The sequence below is a fragment of the Cnephaeus nilssonii genome (assembly GCF_951640355.1).
Source record: "Cnephaeus nilssonii genome assembly, chromosome: 8".
Taxonomy (NCBI): domain Eukaryota; kingdom Metazoa; phylum Chordata; class Mammalia; order Chiroptera; family Vespertilionidae; genus Cnephaeus; species Cnephaeus nilssonii.
Window position 1 is genome coordinate 58,554,646 of NC_137079.1, and position 19,992 is coordinate 58,574,637.

The 19,992-nt window shown below is 35.1% G+C and overlaps 1 protein-coding gene across 13 annotated transcripts in view; it reads left to right on the forward strand.

The window, feature by feature from the left end:
- MYCBP2 (MYC binding protein 2) overlaps nt 1–19,992 on the forward strand; it is a 293,536-nt gene that overhangs the window by 219,617 nt on the left and 53,927 nt on the right. For 8 of the 13 annotated variants that reach the window (XM_079778973.1, XM_079778980.1, XM_079778978.1 and 5 more), the window contains 2 exons: nt 3,039–3,218; nt 18,028–19,671. In XM_079778973.1, the coding sequence (XP_079635099.1) occupies nt 3,039–3,218; nt 18,028–19,671 (1,824 nt within the window). The remainder of the gene's footprint in view (nt 1–3,038; nt 3,219–18,027; nt 19,672–19,992) is intronic. The other 5 variants (XM_079778981.1, XM_079778982.1, XM_079778977.1 and 2 more) reach the window with 2 other exon arrangements.

The window sequence follows — 19,992 nt, forward strand, 5'->3', positions numbered from 1 at the left end:
TAATAAAAGTGTAATATGCTAATTAGACCAGTCAGCCGAATAACCTTCCGGGCGTTTTTCTGGATGAAGCTGTGGGGGCCGAGGCAGAGGCGCCTGGCACAGCAGGCAGGGTCCCAGGCAGAGTGATTAGGGGTGATCAGGCAGGCAGGCGAGCGCGGTTAGGGGCGATCAGGCAGGCAGGCAGGCGAGCGGTTAGGAGCGATCAGGCAGGCAGGCGAGTGGTTAGGAGCGATGAGGCAGGCAGGCAGAGTGGCTAGGGGCGATCAGGCAGGCAGGCAGGCCAGAGGTTAGGAGCCAGTGGTCCTGGATTGTGAGAGGGTGCAGGCCGGGCTGAGGGACACCTTTCCCTCCCCCCCCCCCAATGCACTCATTTCATGCACCGGGCCTATAGTATGGATATAAAATGTATGTTACTTTTTGGGCTGCATGAATGGAAGAGAGCAGCATCATGGACAGTTAAAACAATAGTTATTTTGAAACTAGAGGCCCAGTGCGTGAAATTTGTGCAAGGGGCTTGGCCCTTGCAGCCCTGGCTGCCTCGACCCTCGCAGCCCTGGCTTCGTCCTGAAGGTTGTCTGGATAGTCATCTGGAAGTTTGAACAGTTGTTCTGCTGTTTGATCTAATTAGCATATTAGCTCTTTATTATTTTGTAATAATTTATACCTGAATTTTATTCAAAATTTCATTTGTATATAAATTCAGACATATTCATGTTCTTTCCTATGAATCTGACTCCTTCAAAATTAGCCATATTGTCAGCAGGTAGCATTCAGTTGGATGATAGGTGAGAGGGAGAATAATTAATGGAAATAATTTTAATTTAAAGTGTTATTTAAACTAATTCACCGGATTTGATTTCAAGAAATAAATAGTTTCATAATACCTGACTTACAGAGCAAGTAAAATAATGAAATAGTCTATAAAAAATAAAATTACATCAATGTAGAGGAAATATTCAATTTAAAATAAAGCCACGTCATATATTATTTTCCACAGAATATTGTTATGAAGGAAGCCTAACCACAAGATTTCTTTTTGGTTTGGCTCTCCCACTCTGTTGTGCTGGTCTCTCCTACAGGTTTGTGTACCAAATGCTTGCTCATTCCTGGTGGTTCAGATTTCAACTAACTTTAGCTAGATCTTCTTTACCCTACTATTTACTTAAGTAGGATAAATTCTTGGTGGTGTTTTCTTTATGTCCCTTTCAACCTTTGTCAATCCTTAAGTTAAAATTTCAACACTACTTACCACTACTGTACTTCTATAGTAATCTGTTTTAAAGCCATGTTTAGTTCAAATTGTATGCTTTCAGTCTCTAAAATGTCTAAATTGTACTGGTGACTATCACTTTAAAATCAGTATTTAAAATATAATTTATAGGGCATCCATAAAAATCAACTTTTAAGAGATGCAAACATTGCCGACAACATGTGTTATTAATAAAAATGATATATTACTTTTAAAAAATATGATTTCCTAATATTGCTCAAAAATAGCATGTAATTATTAATAGGCTTTTTAAGTATTTAGGTGAAGTAGAGAAATATTAAGAACTTTAATCTGAATAAATATATAACATTTATTTATTTATTTATTATCTTACCTTTAATAATAGTTCCCATTTTATTTAACTCTTTATACTATTCAAGATCAAGAAATTATTTTTCTTTATAAAATTCATCATAATCTTTAAAATCCTTTTTTAACCTACAGCATTAATTTTTTAAAAAGTAAAAATGTACCGCTTGTGTGCACAGCTCTTTCCATATAAATATTCCTGTTGGTGCTTCATTTGAAATGTTCATTTATGAAGATTTATTATACATAAGGAATGTGGCTGAGAGGTGCTATTTCCAGTTGTGCCTATGTCTGGGTATATTTCTTTTTCTTTTCAGCATCATTTAAACTATTTTATATATATTCTCATAAATGAGAAACTATTATCTATCCAGTTACATTACTTCATATTTTTAACAATATTCTTCTGTTATTTTCCTTTGTATTTTAGTTTAAGGGAAAATGTCAGAATTTATATTTGAGATACTATTCTAATAAATTAGATACCTCATATTCCTTTTTACATTGTTATCATATAGATTTTTATATTACCCATTAAAGCAAAAGAGATCATGCTTTTCAAAATGTATAATTTCTTCAACATTAACTTTTAAAAATGAAAATTTTAATTTTTAACTATAATATAAATATATTACTAAGTTAATAAAATATACTTTGCTACCCTTGAATTCCACATTAAAAAAAAACAAAGCACCTCATCTGATTTGCTTATTTTTTGCATGAAGTGTACTTAGTCATTGTCAGGTACTTCATACAAAGACATTTAGATCTTCACTTATTCTTACACTAGTGGACCAGTGCACAAAATTCGTGCATATTAAAAGGGAATTAATTAGAGGAAATACTTTAATATTGTTATTTGCGCTTTCTCTATAATAGAAATGTATGTCAGAGATGAAAGAAAATTAGTAAAATGTATATGAAAATCTCCCTCCTGTCAGAGTCTGGGGTGCACTATGGAACCCAGAGTCAAGTCTCCACCCACCTGCGTGCGCCTCAAAATCACGCGAGACCCAGACCTGGCTGGCCCCACCCCCGTCAAGCACCACCGGGCGGGGGGCGCAGCCTCGGGTCCCCCGTCAAGCCCCGCTGGGTGGGGGGCTCCGCCTCAGGTCCCCCAGCCCCGAGGTGAGGGCGTGATGACCATTTGCATATTAGCTCTTTATTATATGGGATGATGTTCAATGTATCATAGGTTCTTCATAGACTTGGTATTCTCACATGCTGCTGCTAGATGCTGTATATGAATTTAAATGGATTTGGGCTGTTATAATAGATTTTGTGGGGTGCTTCCAATATTAAAACAATATGAAACTTTTGGTCCCTAATTTCAGGATAATGATCACCAACTTCCACATATTTCTGAATTGGCATAGTTTTATTTAGTGTTTGACTATCTGAATGTCATAAAACACGGCTTACTTTGCCATTTGGGGTGTTAATTAATAACAAGTTGTAGTTTTGACTGTTTTGCCCACTGCAGGTGACCAACTGAGTGCCATATTGAATTCAATTCAGTCACGGCCCAATCTCCCAGCTCCTTCCATCTTTGATCAAGCTGCAAAACCTCCCTCTTCCCTAGTCCACAGCCCATTTGTGTTCGGACAGCCCCTTTCCTTCCAGCAGCCTCAGCTTCAGAGTAAGTCTGTCAGTCTTACCTGCCTCATTAAGCTATTGCTGAAGCTTTGTTCTGAGTTGTTTATCAGTTACTAATAATTTACCAACTCAACAGACTGGTTTTACTTAATGAGGATTGTTATTCCTTCCCACATTTTTAAAGCATTTAAGCTATTCTGAGCTAAGACATTCTGCAGCTAAGACATTTGTTTTTAATCACACTTTTTTTTAAGTGTAGTTATTAAAATATGACTTACACTTTATATTCTAATTCCTGTATTCACAAATATGTTGTGAATTAAATATGTTAGGAAAAACATATTTAATTTAAATTTTTCTTTTATAGTATGCATGACCATGCTAAGCACCAGTTATAGGGATAACGTTCTTTGTTTTATGTTGGATTTTTGTTACTTAGAGATGCCCAAAGAAAATAAACCTATTTCACTATTCCAGTAGGTGGAAGAGAGAATGTACTGGGCAGGTTTGTTTCTTTTAAGTGAATTTGTTGCTCATAAAAATGTATAGCAATTTAGGTTTCCAAAATTTTTCAAATTGTTGTTTCTTCTCTTGTTTTTTATTTTTTGCTGCTGTTCTCATTCTTAACACATTAAACTGATCATTTGATTCCAGTTCAGCATCCTAGGATTGCTCTTGCCTTTCATCCATGATAATACCTCACACCAATATGGCAAATAGACCCAAAAAAATTACACTTAACTGAGTGTTCCTTTTTCTTAATGACCTCCTGATGCTTCCACATACACTTCTCTAAGTTCCTTACAATATGACAACATGTTCTTCTTGGCCTTCAGTTCACATGTTGGCTATATAATATATAAATACACTCACTGAGTGAGATAGTTTATGAAAGTCTTAGCTTACAAAACCATTATTTGGATTCAAATGCATGACCTCTTTGCTTTAATAAATTACATCCACACTGTTGTCTAAGTTATTTTTCTACAAAATTACTTTGATAACAGTTATTAGGATTACTTAAGATAATGCTAGCTCATTTAGTTTTTATTAGGGATCAGGGTAGTGTATATATATATACATATAGTTAGCAAATGATGTTATTAACTGTGATATAATTATCTAACTAAGGTAAAACATATGCAAGAATATAAACTTTTCTAGATTTGTACGTAAGGTAAGTTCAACTAATGAAGTTAATTAGTTTATAAATATAAGTAGTATCAATTTAGCTAATCATCTCTATGTATGACATTCATTTGAGTGTCTCTTAAGAGAATTTTGAGGAAATATAATAGTGTCACATGTGTGAAATAGTTGTTGTTTTTTCTTTCTTGATAAGCATTATAGAAGGATAAAGAGGAGTAAAGACTTACTTAGTTTATTCATTTTATGGAGCAATAGACTTTTTCATTTAGATGTATTCAGGTTGCAGGAAGTTTTAAAAGTACTATCTGGGGAAAAAACAAAGGAAAATAAGTCATAATCAGAAAATTCATGTTATATGTATAAAATTTTAAATAGAAATTACACTGATAATGTCTTGATGACAATAGGCAGGAGAACTAATTAATAAGGACCTTTTTGTTCTATCTAAAGCAGGGGTAGGGAACCCTTTTTCTTCCAAGGATCATTTGGATAATTATATCACTTGTGGGCCATACAAAATTATCAACTTAAAAATTAGCCTGCTGTATTTGATCAAACATTTAATTAATTCACTCCTAATGCCTTGGCAGGAGCAGACCAAATGATTTCCTAAGTTTTATGCGGCCCATGGGTCGATGTTTCCCACCCCTGATCTAAAGGGTCATTACAAATCTTCTAAAAAAAAAGTGTAATTACTATTTTATTTTACCAAATTATTTAATGAAATATTTCAAAATGAACTATAAAGACTAAGATAAATCAGATTTGTCTCTTCGAAAGGATAATAAGTTTCCTGCCGGCATATGTTAATATAATTTTATGCATATTGTATCTAAGTGTTATCAGTACCACCACTTCCTTTGCCACCATCTTGGGATAAATTTGAAATTGTGGCCTAGAAATGTCTCACCAAATTTCTGAATCATTACTTGCCTGTACTGTAACATAAGGAATTACTTAGATCTTTTCACATACCTCTTATTCTCAGCAGAATTTCACTGAAGTTTGACTTCCAAACTCCAGAAACCAGAAGATTTCATCTTTAGCATAACTAAAAAAAGGCGATGGAATCCAAAAATAGTATTTAATATTTTGGAAATAAATTAGAATTGTATTCATCATATGTTATTAGGAAAATTAAATGTGGCAGAGTGCCCATTATTAGGACTATCTGAGTAAGTTACCCTTTCCAGAACTTCACTGCCATCCATTCGACCAGCATGTCATCTTGCTTTAGAAGATGGATTACGTATACTCCCTTTACTAATTAGTAAAATGAGAAGCATTTTTATTTTATACTTTTGTGATACTAAAATAAAACATGTATAGAAAATCATATTGTTAATTTTTGCTTGTATGAATCATCACCACTATGTATTAAACACTGTACCTAAGCACTTTAATACATCCTCATCTGAGATAATGTCTCCATTTTCAGATAAGGAAACAGGCTTAGAGAAGAGAAATGATTTGCTATAGAAACTGTCATAGTAAGATGGTAGATCCAGAACATGAGGCAGTTCTACTAACTACAAAGGCCATGTTTTTAAATATTCAACTATGCCTACTGATGATTAATGCAAAATTTATTCATATACATAATTTTTGCTTACATTTAGTTCTAGCATCTAGAGTATTATTAGCTTTACTTAGATTGGTTATTTTCCCTTTATAGTTTAATTTTAAGAATGTAGCTTGGTTTGAAAGCAAAAGATTTCCAAAATGTCGTAACTCAAGTTCCCAGCTAAGTAGATGAGCTCTACAGAGATACACATGAACTGCCCCCATGTCAACTTTATCTAACATTTCTGTGAGCATTCCTATTAGTAATTCTTTAGGGTGTATTTTTTCTGAAGCATAATTTTTTCACTAATCTCTGCAATTTGAAATAATATGGCATATTAAATTAATTTGTTGGGTTTTTTAATTAGCAAAATTATTTTATTATAAATGCACACATACCTGTATATATAAACAAATTACTTCACCAGTTATTCTAGTGAAATAGAATAATTTCAGAAATGAAAGTTACAAATTTTCCTTGTCTTACCATGCACGAGAAAGAAGTATATTCTATAATTTACTCTTTTATTTTGAAATTATTTGTGTAGTTTTTAAAAATATATTTTATTGATTTTTTACAGAGAGGAAGAGGGAGGGATAGAGAGTTAGAAACATCGATGAGAGAGAAACACCGACCAGCTGCCTCTTGCACACTCCCTACTGGGGATGTGCCCACAACCAAGGTACATGCCCTTGACCGGAATCGAACTGGGGAATCGAACCTGGGACCCTTGAGTCCGCAGGCCGACGCTCTATCCACTGAGCCAAACCGGTTTCGGCTTGTATAGTTTTTAGACTTAGTAAGCAAATCGGCAATAAGATTCTAGTGGACTGAGGTAGAGAATGATATCTGTACCTGCTCTCTTAAGATTTACTCTACAGGGAAAGAAAAACAAAGTGAAACTAGGAGAGATGATGTGACGTCTGGAGATGTTTTTGACTTACTTGTTTTTTAATGGAAAAAAATAATATCAAGGTTGTTTTCTAAGGAGAATGACCCAATAGAGAGAGAAGTTGATGATGCAGGAGACAGGAGAGTTGCTTGAACAATATTCTTGCATAGGAGAGAGGATGAAATCTAGCAAAAAGGTGGAAAGGTTGGCTAAGGAGGAGCACACATTGTTTATCTGTCATAACAGGAGAGAAAGAAGAAGGTATAGTATTAGGAGCTTACGGATGTTCTTTTGTTTGTATCAGTAAAAAAGGAAGCTGGCAACAGCCCAGAGTTAACATGTGGAGAGTATGTTGGTAGTTTGAGGAAAGAAGAAAAAGTATGAAATAGAAATAGCGAACACATTTCAAACATTTACCATATAACAGACACCATTTTAACCACTTCATATGAATCAACTCACTTGATCATGCTAGAAAACATGCTTCATTTGACAAACTTCATGCATTTGTAGCTGAGAGTGTTAATGCCCTAGTGGCAGCATTTTACACTAGGGAGAATGGGGCCATTATAAAGGGTCTTATAAGCCATACTTAGTTGATTAGACTTTATCCTCTAAGTATAGGGAATAAAAGGGAGGGAGCAGAGGAGGGAAATAGGTAGTTCCACAGAATTTTAAACAAAAGGTGTGACAGGATCCGTTTTACATTTATGCAAGAACTGAAAATATGAAAAAGACCCTGGAGAAAGGGCGAAAGTTAGAGGCAGGAAGTCCAAAGAAAAGCTGAGTAGGGCTTTTAAACTAAGTAAATTAGAGTCGGAATGTAGAGGGAGAAACAAGTTTAGAAATATTTAGGCTAGAAAATGCACAGGACATGCTAATCACAGTTGGGGGAGCCAGTCTAGAAGGAAGTCAGGTTTCTTGTTTTTGTTTGAAAGATAAAATTCTTACCTAATACCATTAACAGAATAAAAAGTAGATTTTAAGGAAAAAATTAGTTCATTTGGGTAATTTAGCTCCAGTAAACTGTAATATAATTTGAATATGACAAGCATATTTGGGGGAAAAAGCATATTTGGCATTTTCATAACTAACAATGGCATGGCTGACTGATAAGATGTAAATACTCCATCAAATTATTTACATGTACATTTTAAGTAAAAATGAATCATTAAAGCATTGTCATGATTTGCAATTAATTTAATTTAGAAAGTTTTTTTTTCAATCCTCACCCAAAGACATTTTTTTTTTTGGATTGATTCCAGAGAGAGAGAAAAAGGGGGAGAGGGAGAGAAAAAGAGAGAGAGAGAGAAACATTGATATGAAAGAGAAACATTGATTGACTGCCTCATACACCCCAATTGGGGATAGAATCTGCAACCTGGGTTTGTGCCCTGACCGGGAATCAAACACATGACCCTTTGGTGTGAGGGACGATGTTCTAACCACTGAGATACATCAGCCATGACTAGAAAACAGTTCTCAAAGAATTTAAATTCTACTTTCATATTCGGTCTTCCTTATCTTACACTCTTCTCTAAAACTTCTACACAGTAATATATCTCATTGCTTAGACTTAGCAAAATTAAAACTAAATATTTTTACAGCTTCATTGAAATTTAAGTGTATACATTTTGCTGAGTTTGAACATATGCATACACCATGATACCATCACCCAAGTCAACTATTTATTTATCTTTTTAAATCAGACTTTTCATCACTTATCATTAGGGAATGACTTTCTTCTCCCTTCAGTTTATTTAAGAAGTATGTCATATGCTGGCATAATTAATTGCTAGTGTTTAAGGTACCCAAAAAAATCATCTAGCTCTTATTTTAGAGATACAGGAATTCTCAGTGACTTGCCCAAAGTTATACACTTAACTGGTAACTGGAAAACCTAAGACTTAAGTAAGAGAGATTTAACTCCAGTAATTTTATTTTTTCCAATTTCATCTCAATTACCTTATATAAACTGTAAAAATTGGAAAAGCCAAGAGGTCATTTTCTCTAACCTTCTTATTTGTACCTTAAATCCCTTGGCAACATCCCTGATAAGCTACCAGGTGGGAAAGTCGAACTATCACAGGCTGCTCTGGTTGTCTGTTCTGAGTTTGATAGAGAATATGGAAGCAAAGTCCTGCCTCCTGCCTCCAACAACAATGAAAAATGGAACATGCCTCTAATTTATCTGTGATTCATACATTTCCTGGGTGCGAGGCAGTGACTGGTTCTTGCTTTTTTATTCTTTCTGCAAACAACTATTTTATCCTGAAAGCCTTTTAGTTTTGGTTGCATTTTAGCTGTCTTTGTGCTTAATACATGTTGTATCCTTCTGAAGACAGGATATGGTTATTGTTAATCACATGATCAAACAGGTCTTGTTTCTCTAATGGATAGTACTATTTTTTCCCTTGCAACTAATAAGCAATTTTGGGAAACCAGGTTTTTATTTCTGTGTGTCTCCAGTCACTGTTCAAGGAGCAGTCTTTAATCTTTTGTTGGAATTTTTTGAAATATTCTTTCTAAGGCCTAGGATATATCATATTTTGCTCCGAATTTTTCTGTCTCGTCCACCACAAACTGAAGTGATATGCTTTTCCTTAATCTTATATCTCTTAACCATATTTACTAGGGATTTACTATATAATCAGTAATATGCTACCTATGTTTTATCCAAGTACAGTTACATCTAGAAGTCATTTAGAGACACATCATATTTTGAGGGTTATCCATCTTACATATTTTCATTCCTCTTCCTTTCTGCATTCATATCATGTGGGTTAATGTTATATTCTAATGAAAAGCTTATTTCTGTTTTATCCTTATTTGGAAATTTTGTTATATCTTTCATTCTTTTATTATTCATTTAGTATGCTAACATTTATGTAAATAATTTTTAGTTCCTATTCTATGTCTTAAACTCCTTTATCATTCACATAATTCCACTTTTCTCCCGATACATTTATTGGATTCTGGACATAAATATATATTATGCAGTGATATTTCATACTATCTGTTTACTTTCTTTTTTTTTAATTGAAAAACATGAGTCTTTTAAAAAGTTAACTATATCAAAGTATAAATGAGCAAAATTTGTATAAATTATATGCATAGCACAATTGTTATCTGTAGTTACAGCTTAACTTATTAGGCATTTAACAATAACCTTTTGCCCTAGCCAGTTTGGCTCAATGGATAGGGTGTTGGCCTGCATAGTGGAGGGTCCTGGGTTCAATTCCGGTCAAGAGCACTTACCTTGGTTTCAGGCTTCTTCCTGGCCCGGGCCCTGGTTAGGGCTTGTGCAAGAGGCAACCAATGGATGTGTTTCTCTCACATTGATGTTTCTCTCTGTCTTCCCTCTCTCTTCCACTCTCTCTAAAAATCAGTGGAAAAGATCCTCAGGTAAGGATTTAAAAAATAAACAAATGAAGTTTTTCTTCTTACTCTGAATAATGCCTAGGAATCCAATCTCTCTAGGCTTTTTAAATTGAAAAAGACTTAAAGGCTATTTTGTCTTCAAAACCTTTTCCAGGAGTTTTTTCTTAAACCTCTGCCATCCTATCCTACAATTATCCTCATATTTTTTCACATTTATGTTTATGGTAGCTCCTAAATCAGATAGAATTCTGATTTCCTGCTTCTGTGTCCTTCTGATAAACTCAGTTTTCACAGACTTTAGCGGCCAAGCCACAAGACTATATCCTTACAGTGGGATTTGGAATTCCCCTTGAATAATTCTTCCAGTCAAGTGCTGGTATCCTCCTAACTGATATTTTCAATGATAGTTGCAGACTATGTATTACATGATATTTAAATAGCATAAGAATTTCTTTTGTAGTGCCTGGTATCTTTTGAGTTTTATAGTCTTCAAAAAGAAGGATGCTCAAAAATATTAAAATTTGAACATTTTTTTTGCCCAACTGTTGTAGCTCAGTGGTTGAGCGTCAACCTATGAACCAGGAGGTCACAGTTCGATTCCCAATTGGGGCAAACGCCCGGGTTGCAGGCTTGGTCCCCAGTGAGGGGCATGCAGGAGGCAGCCAATCAATGGTTCTCTCTTATCGTTAACTAGAGGTCCGGTGCACGAAAATTTGTGCACTGGGGGCGCGGGGGGTCCCTTAGCCTGGCCTGCGCCCTCTCACAGTCCGGGACACCTCAGGAGATGTCCTGCTCCCCACAGGATCAGGCCTAAATTGCAAGTCGGACATCCTTAGCGCTGCCGAGGAGCCAGGAGAGGCTCCTGCCACCACTGCTGCACTCCTAGCTGTCAGCCCAGCTTGTGGCCAAGCGGAACTCCCCTGTGGGAGTGCACTAACCACCAGGGGGCAGCTCCTGCATTGAGCGTCTGACCCTGGTGGTCAGTGCGTGTCATAGCGACTCGTCGTTCCTGGTGGTTCTACAGTTAGGGTCAATTTGCATATTACCCTTTTATTATATAGGATGTTTCTATCTCTCTATCCCTCTACCTTGCTCTCTCTGAAATCAATGGAGACATATCTAAAAAAAAACAAAAAAAAAAAACCCTAACATTTTTTAACTTTGTTTAAAATGATTTGGGAGCATGTAGTACATCTCTCCATCCATTACTGCCATTCCCTTTTGAACCCACTGCAAGGTATTCTTGTAGTTGTCCTTACCTACAGAAATTGCTAGAATCAGTCTTTGGCTTTTTTTTTTCTTTTTCTTTTTCTTTTTTTTTTTACTAAATTCACTTGTCAATTCTAAGATCTCATTTTACTTGATTTATCAGCAGTGTTAGACAGAATTTACCTTTCTTCCTTGAATCTCCTTCTTTGCCTGCTGAATATTTCCTATCTCACCAACTGTTCATTTCTAGTCTCTTTTTTACATCCTGTATTCTGTATTCCTAGGAATGTCTGAGAGCTTTGGTCTCTTCTAGACCTCACACCCCAAGTGGTCTTATCCAGGCATGTAATAGTTTCCAAAATGTGCGTGCTTATGACTCCCAAGTTTATCACCACTTGATCAAGTGTGTATTTATTTGTTCATTTCTTCTTTCACCTTAAGATCAGATCCATAAGAGCTGGGACTTTATTTCTATTCATCATTTTATCTTCAGTGGCTAGAACAATGTCTGACACATGATATGTACTCAGTATCTTACATGGAATAACTTTTTGGTTTATGAGTAGTTCACCTTTAATCTTGGCCATAATAATGAATCAGTCAACTATTACTTTTCTGATTTGAGAAAATATATGTTGTATCCAGTTTTTTTTATTTCAATAATATTAAGAAAGTTATCTCATTACCTGAATATATTTCAGCTCAATTACTTATATTTATTTTAATTGCTAAAATTTAAAATTTAAATAAATGGATTTTTTTAAAGATTTAGATAGAGATATTTTTGGCATACTACTTTTATTTTAATTTCTTTATTGATTATGGTATCACATAATTGTCCTCATCCCCCCATTCCCATCCCAAACCCCTCCCCACGTATGCCCCCACCCCCCCTGTTGTCCGTGACCACTGGTTAGGCTTATATACATGCATACAAGTCCTTTGGTTGATCTCTCCCTCTTTCCCCCACCTTCCCTACCTTCCCTCTGAGGTTTGACAGTCTGATCGATGCTTCCCTGTCTCCAGGTCTGTTTTTGTTCATCAGTTTATGTTGTTCATTATTTCCCCTAGATACGTGAGATCATGTGATACAAGAAATACACTTATAAGAACTGAAAATGAGACAAGCCATAATGGTTATGCTGAGAGGCAAATAAAGCAGTCTGTAGTGAGTTTCTTTCTGGGCCAACAGTTCTTTTGAGTCGCAATTTCAATGTCAAACAGTTCCTTATGTGTACATGTCAGCAATGATATTTCAGTTCTGGATGGTGGACAAATGGTGGTGATGCAGGTCCGACCATCTCTGGTTTGGTCCTGGGCATCCTTCAGTGACGCACAGCTGCTGTCGGCTAGTATGGCAAGGCATGGTCAGCGTCTTCCATCTCTGGACTGTTTCTCTTTAAAAGACTATACTTTTAAGGTTCTGTTAATTCTTTTTAAAAGATAAATTATTTAACTTTACTTCATTTTCAGCATGATAAATCATGAATGTTTAACATCTTTCAGTGATTTGTAAATTTCCTTTCTGTGTTTGTGTTGTGAAATGTATAAAAAAATGTGTGGTACCTCAGTAATAAGATCTATAAAACAAACACAAACTATTGGGATTGGTACTAACATTTTTTACTGATGATAAACGAAGAAAAATAATTAATCATAAATGCTAACTTGAGTCCATTCTGAGATACATATTGGAATCATCATAGTCACTTGTCCCTACAGAAATCAAGGGGACTATAGATTCAGTTATCCTATATAATAAAAGCCTAATATGCTAAGTGTCTGGTTGACTGGTCGGCCGTTCAACCTACCAAAGCGCAATATGCTAATGATATGGTAAGGCCACTCAACCACTCACTATGAGGTGCACTGACCACCAGGGGGCAGACAGTCAACCGGTCAACCAGTTGCTATGATGTGCACTGACCACCAGGGGGCAGACGCTCTGGTAGGTTAGCTTGCTGCTGGGTTCCGGCTGATTGAGACTGAGCGAGATGGGTTGGACATACCCTGGAATCCTCCCGTGGTCCGTCCCCAGCTGGCCAACCTCCCGCCTCCCTCCCTGGCCCTGATGGTGCACCATTGAGGCCCCTCGACCTAGCCTGTGTCCTCTCACAATATAGGACCCCTCAGTGGATGTCGGAGAGCCGGTTTCAGCACAGTCCCGCAGGCCAGGCTGAGGGACCCCACTGGTGCATGAATTCGTGCACTGGGCCTCTAGTAATTATATAATACATCATCTGTATACTGTATTTTATGTTCACCACTCCAATTCAAATCTTCTTCCATCACTGTTATCTCCCCTTTATTATCTTCTGACTACCCCTTCCCCCCACCCCTTTCCCTCTGGTGTTCTCCATGCTGTTGTCTGTGCCTATGAGTTGGGTTGTTTTTATTTTTCTTAATTCCTTCACCTTTTCACCCAGTCCACAACCCTCCTCTCCTCTGACAGTTGTTCTCTATCTATGAGACTATTCTATTTTGTTTGTTAGTTTATTTTGTTCATTAGATTTACATATGAGTGACATCATATGATTCTTGTCTTTCTCTGACTGGCTTATTTCACTTAACATAATACTCCCCAGGTCCATAAAGAAAAGCAAGTTTAAGTAGTATTAATTTAAAAAGAAATGCTCAAATTTGATTTATCAGAGCTATAAGCCTTACTTAACGTTTAAATTACCACATTTAAAGCTATCGTTATTAATCTAAATTAACTATTTTGACCTTTGTTTTCTGTTTGAATTTTAGAAAAATATAAACTTGTTGAAAAATCTAGCTGAATAAACTTTTATTAATAGTTAAGTCATGCATACCATTTGAAATGCTTTGTTGCTGCTTGTGTTTTCTGCTAATTTTTTTTCCATTGAATCTGTGCTGCTTCTTTGCCACTGTTTTTCACTGTAGAATCTCCATCTCGCAACCTTGCTTCTCGTGAGCGCATTTACAAAAATTATGGTGTAGCTGGGCCTGCCTCTGCTCTTTCATCTCTGTCTCACAAACTGAAGGGTGGGTATGCGTGCATTCGTGGATGGGCCATTCTTAATGCACATAGGCGGTTTCAATGAAGACATTTTAGTTCACTTCAGTCATTTTCATCCCATCCCATTTTTTAAGATTAAAGTTTATTATTTTATTTAAATTTTGATATTTTGGGATTAATTTGAGATATATCTGTTCAATACTATAGTAGCGATTATCCTGACTGATATGCATGGTGACAATATCTGTAGGCTAAATATTACTCTTATTTAATCTCAAACCTGTATGAGATCTTAAAAAATAAAATAGTATATAGAAAGAAGTGCCTGATTTGAAGAATTGTAAATCATTTTCAGAAAAAAGTGGAATATACAGGGTGGGGCAAAAATAGGTTTCCAGTTGTGAGTACATGAAACAGAGAGTTTATTCTTTTATTATTATTAATTATTGTATTCTTTTCCATACAAACAGCTATAAATCTACTTTGGTCCCACCTGCATATGTCATGAGGCACATTGTGACCTATAAGAACATAGTATCTTTTGTAGCAGTTGCTCTTTAAGTCGTTTTTCTGTTATATAATGCAGAATTTATTTTCCTACTTTAGTGTTTTATTTGAAACACTGGTAATTAGGTTAATTTTTTTTTTTTTAGCTTAACTTAGTTTTCAGTTACCTGTCCTGTCTGACATGAGTCTTCCTTATAGTATTTTGTTAGTCACTTCATTTTAAAAATTTAAGCGTAGTAATGTTTAAACTATATTGACAATTGATAAAATTTCAGACAATTTAAAAATATGTTTAGCTTTCTAAAATACTATAGAATACTGTATACTTACATATTTTTGTCTGACTAATATTTAAACTTTTAAAATTCTGTACTTTAGGAAAATTTTATTTAAAAATGTTGTAACAATGGCTAATATACTGTATATATTTTTAAGGTAATTTTTAGATTTATTTTTTCTTAGAAATGGATAAAACAGTCTTACATTTCTTCTTTATATAGTTGACAGTGATACTTTATAATACTGTAGTATATTAAATAGTATTATAGAACCTGATCTCTGTAGGACCTGATCTCTATAATATATACTGTTATGTAACCTGATATATACTATATATTATGCATGTAATGTTACAGTGTAAGATATTGTTATATTACAGTATGGTATCATATAATTTGAAGGTTTACAATTTTGGCATAAAAATTATGCAGGTTATTATTGAATGAATACTTAAGATTAAACATGATTACTAATTTTATTTGAATGTACTAAATTTCTATTCTGTCCTGTTTTTGTTTTGTTTTTCAGAATTCTTTTGAGGTTAGAAAATATTTTGCCTATTATAATTTAAATTTACATATGACAAATATAATCATGAAATTAGTTTAATGATGAATTAGTTAAGTGATAATGTGAAAGTATTATGTGACCTAAAGATTTTTAGCAAAATATTTGTTTATGTTTATTGATCTTTCAAACAGCCATAACATGACAAATTTTAGTAATATTTACTACCTGCCTCAAAACTTTGAAACCCAAATGAAGATAAACATCAGTTACCATATAGTTTTACACACATAACAAATGATATAATTCTTTTTAAATATATATAATTCAGCTTCTAAAATAAATGTGATGATAAAGGCATTGTCCACTATCAGATTACAAAAAAAAATAGTACTCCAAATATTACACACTCAAAATTAGTGGCAAGGATTCAGTATATATGTTTACAAAATTTTCTCTTTGATTCTATTACTAGATCAGTAAAATGGGCAGCAATTTCTTAAACTACTTTTCTGCAATTTGAAAGCACTTACAAAGATTGCAAGATCTATTTATCTGTTTTGTGACAGCATAAATATTTGGATTATTTTTGTGTGTGTTGTGGTTTGTTTCACCACATTTCCTCTTAATTTAGCCCAGTCTCTCATACTGGTTTTATAATACATACATGATCAATGAAATTGATGACAGAATAAAAAAGAATTACAAGAAACTGAAGAGCATTATATTTAGTAGTTGTTTTTATTCATCCAGAGAATGAGTAATTATTTTAAACACTGGCATGATGCAGTTAAAATATGTTCCAAATATGCTGTTTGCCATACTTAGTTATTTCAGAATTACTTAACTTGCAAGCATCCGACTCTTACACAACAAGGTTATTGTCGCCTCTACCCTGTGGCCTTGGGAGCCATAATTGTAAGAAGTGGATTTTTGGAGAATCTGAAGATTTGGGACTAGCAGAAGAAACATTAAGAAAACAGGAATTCATTTACTCATTCAACAAATATTTTTTGAGCACTTATTATTCCAGGGACCCATTCCTGACATTACATCTGTGAAGAGTAATAGATAAAAATACCAGTTCTTGCAGACCTTCCATCAGAAGGTCAGATTCTGTAGCAACATTGCCTTGACAATAGCTAGACGTGACTACACACACATATGTGCACCTGCATGCACGGACACACACACACACACACGCAAGCCAAAACACATATTACCCTAAAAAAATACCTGAAATGTAACCAGTTAACAAATGTATTTGAATTTGCTAAGTACCCTTTTTAAAAATATATAAATACATCTAGCAAGCAAGATGTATGAATTTTCAGTTATTTATACCACATGTATCACTTTAATCAGATTGCTTTTCTTATAACTAATTAATATCACTTGCACTAAGACTGGAAATTTTTATTTTAGGGAGGAAAGGTAATATTGTAGGTTGTACCACTTACTGGTGACAAAGGGAAGCAGGAAATAGTAGAAAGGAGATACACCGATTGAGGGTCAGGATACCCAAAACAGTGGTGTCCATGTAGAAATATCTAGTGTTTTTACTAGAAAAGAGGTAGAATATGTTTTATCTTTTATTTTCTTGACTCCTTATTTCAAGGTCCGCCACAATTCAGATTTGGAATAATTCTGAGGATCCTCTTTTATTCCAAGGGGACACAAGCTCAAAATTCTAACCAGCTAAGCTTAATAAACTAAATAAACTTTTAGAGTACAACCTTTTTATAAATAATAGACTGCCTGAATTACATGTAATTAAATAATAACCTTTGGGCATTCTTATGTTAACTATAAATTGTTGTAATTCAAGCATTAAAATTTAGTATCTCCTTAGCAGTTCTATTTTCACCTAATTGTATCTCTTTGTAGACTTGAAAATGATAAATGTGTTTATAAATTCAGTTTCCTAATTTAGCAAGACTTGCACCATTAACATCCCTAATAAGGATTGGAGATATCATTGTACTGGAAATTTAGCTCAACTACCTCATATTTAAAAAACACATATGTTTTCCCAATATTTTATTCCAAAAAAATTAGTTGGGTTTTTTTTTTCTTTCTAGTCTCTCACTGAATTTAAATGCTCACTAATTCTTCCAAGGCTGAGGTTCAGATATGGTGGATAATTCATATTGGTGCATAGCTACTTTGCATCCATGACAATTGTTTTTGATGGAAATGGTTGTATAATTATGTACTAGAAATTTTATGAGAAGTATTTTCTTTTATTTTTCAAGTCTTTTTGTCTTTGACAAGCAATATAAATGTTTTAGCTATGTTTTTTTTTAATCAGTGTTTAGTGACTACATTATCAGTAAGTTGTAATTTTATTAACAAGTTTTACTATGAAATGGACCACACAGGTGACCGAGGAATTATCTCAACATCTTCTAGACCGGTCTCTATATCAGGAAAATCAGAACTGTCCTCCAAACACAGCAGATCAGTTAAACCTGATGGACGTATGAGCCGGACTACTGCTGATCCAAAGAAACCAAGGGGTACCGAAGGTTTATCAGCTAGTGAATCCCTCATGTTGAAATCTGATGCTGCGAAGTTGAGGTCAGATTCTCACAGTAGGTCATTGTCCCCCAACCATAACACCTTGCAGACGCTGAAATCTGATGGGAGGATGTCTTCTAGTTTCAGAGCTGAATCCCCGGGACCAGGTTCTCGGTCATCGTCTCCTAAACCAAAGACTCTCCCAACCAATAGGTCTAGCCCATCTGGTGCTAGTTCTCCCCGCTCCTCCTCACCACATGATAAAAATCTACCTCAAAAAAGTACCACTCCTGTTAAGACAAAACTTGATCCTCCTCGGGAACGTTCCAAATCAGACTCTTACACACTTGATCCAGATACCCTCCGCAAGAAGAAAATGCCCCTCACAGAACCATTAAGGGGACGATCAACATCACCAAAACCAAAACCAGTACCAAAGGATTCAAAAGATTCCCCCGGATCCGAAAATAGAGCTCCTTCTCCCCATGTGGTACAAGAAAACCTTCACAGTGAGGTGGTTGAAGTCTGCACTTCAAGTACTTTAAAAACGAATAGTCTAACAGATAGTACCTGTGATGAAAGCAGTGAATTTAAGAGTGGGGAAGAAGGTTCAAATAAAGTTCATTTCAGCATAGGAAAAGCCCCACTGAAAGAAGAACAGGACATGAGAGCATCCCCCAAAATAAGTCGAAAATGTGCTAATAGACACACCAGGCCCAAAAAGGAAAAATCCAGCTTTCTCTTCAAAGGAGATGGAGCCAAACCTTTAGAGCCAGCCAAACAAGCCATGTCCCCCTCGGTGGCTGAGTGTGCCAGAGCAGTCTTTGCCTCTTTCCTGTGGCACGAAGGCATAGTGCACGATGCAATGGCTTGTTCTTCTTTTTTAAAATTTAATCCTGAACTTTCCAAAGAACATGCCCCTATAAGAAGTAGTTTAAACAGCCAACAACCTACAGAAGAAAAGGAAACCAAGTTAAAAAATAGACACTCTTTGGAAATATCATCTGCTCTGAATATGTTTAATATTGCACCTCATGGACCAGATATATCTAAAATGGGTAGTATCAACAAAAATAAGGTGTTGTCTATGCTTAAGGAGCCACCTCTGCATGAAAAATGTGAGGATGGGAAAACTGAAGCCACTTTTGAAATGTCCATGCACCACCCAATGAAGTCTAAATCTCCTCTTCCCTTAACTTTACAACATTTAGTGGCTTTCTGGGAAGACATTTCTTTGGCTACTATCAAAGCAGCTTCCCAGAATATGATTTTTCCAAGTCCTGGTTCTTGTGCAGTCCTTAAAAAGAAAGAGTGCGAAAAAGAGAATAAGAAGGCCAAAAAAGAAAAAAAGAAAAAAGAAAAGGCAGAAGTTCGGCCCAGGGGTAATTTATTTGGTGAGATGGCCCAGCTGGCAGTGGGAGGACCAGAGAAAGATACCATCTGTGAGCTGTGTGGAGAGTCACATCCATACCCAGTGACATACCATATGAGACAAGCTCACCCAGGTAAATGATATTATTAAATATATATATGTAACTTTTGTAAAAATACTTAATAGGTATTTTTAACTTGAAATGTTCTATAAATTATATTAAAATTCAGGGAAACTGGCTCAGAATTTATAGTATCTTATAAATTAAGAGGTTTTTTTGTGAAAAATAGGTAAGGCAATTTAGTACTATTTTATTTTAATATGTTACATTTGAAACATTGTTTATTTTTTAACTGTTTTTGCTACCCAAATCTTGCTGTTGAGGTATGTCACACAGTAGAAATCATGACATGTCTATACACAGAGGAAAGACCCCAGTATTAGATTTACTTTG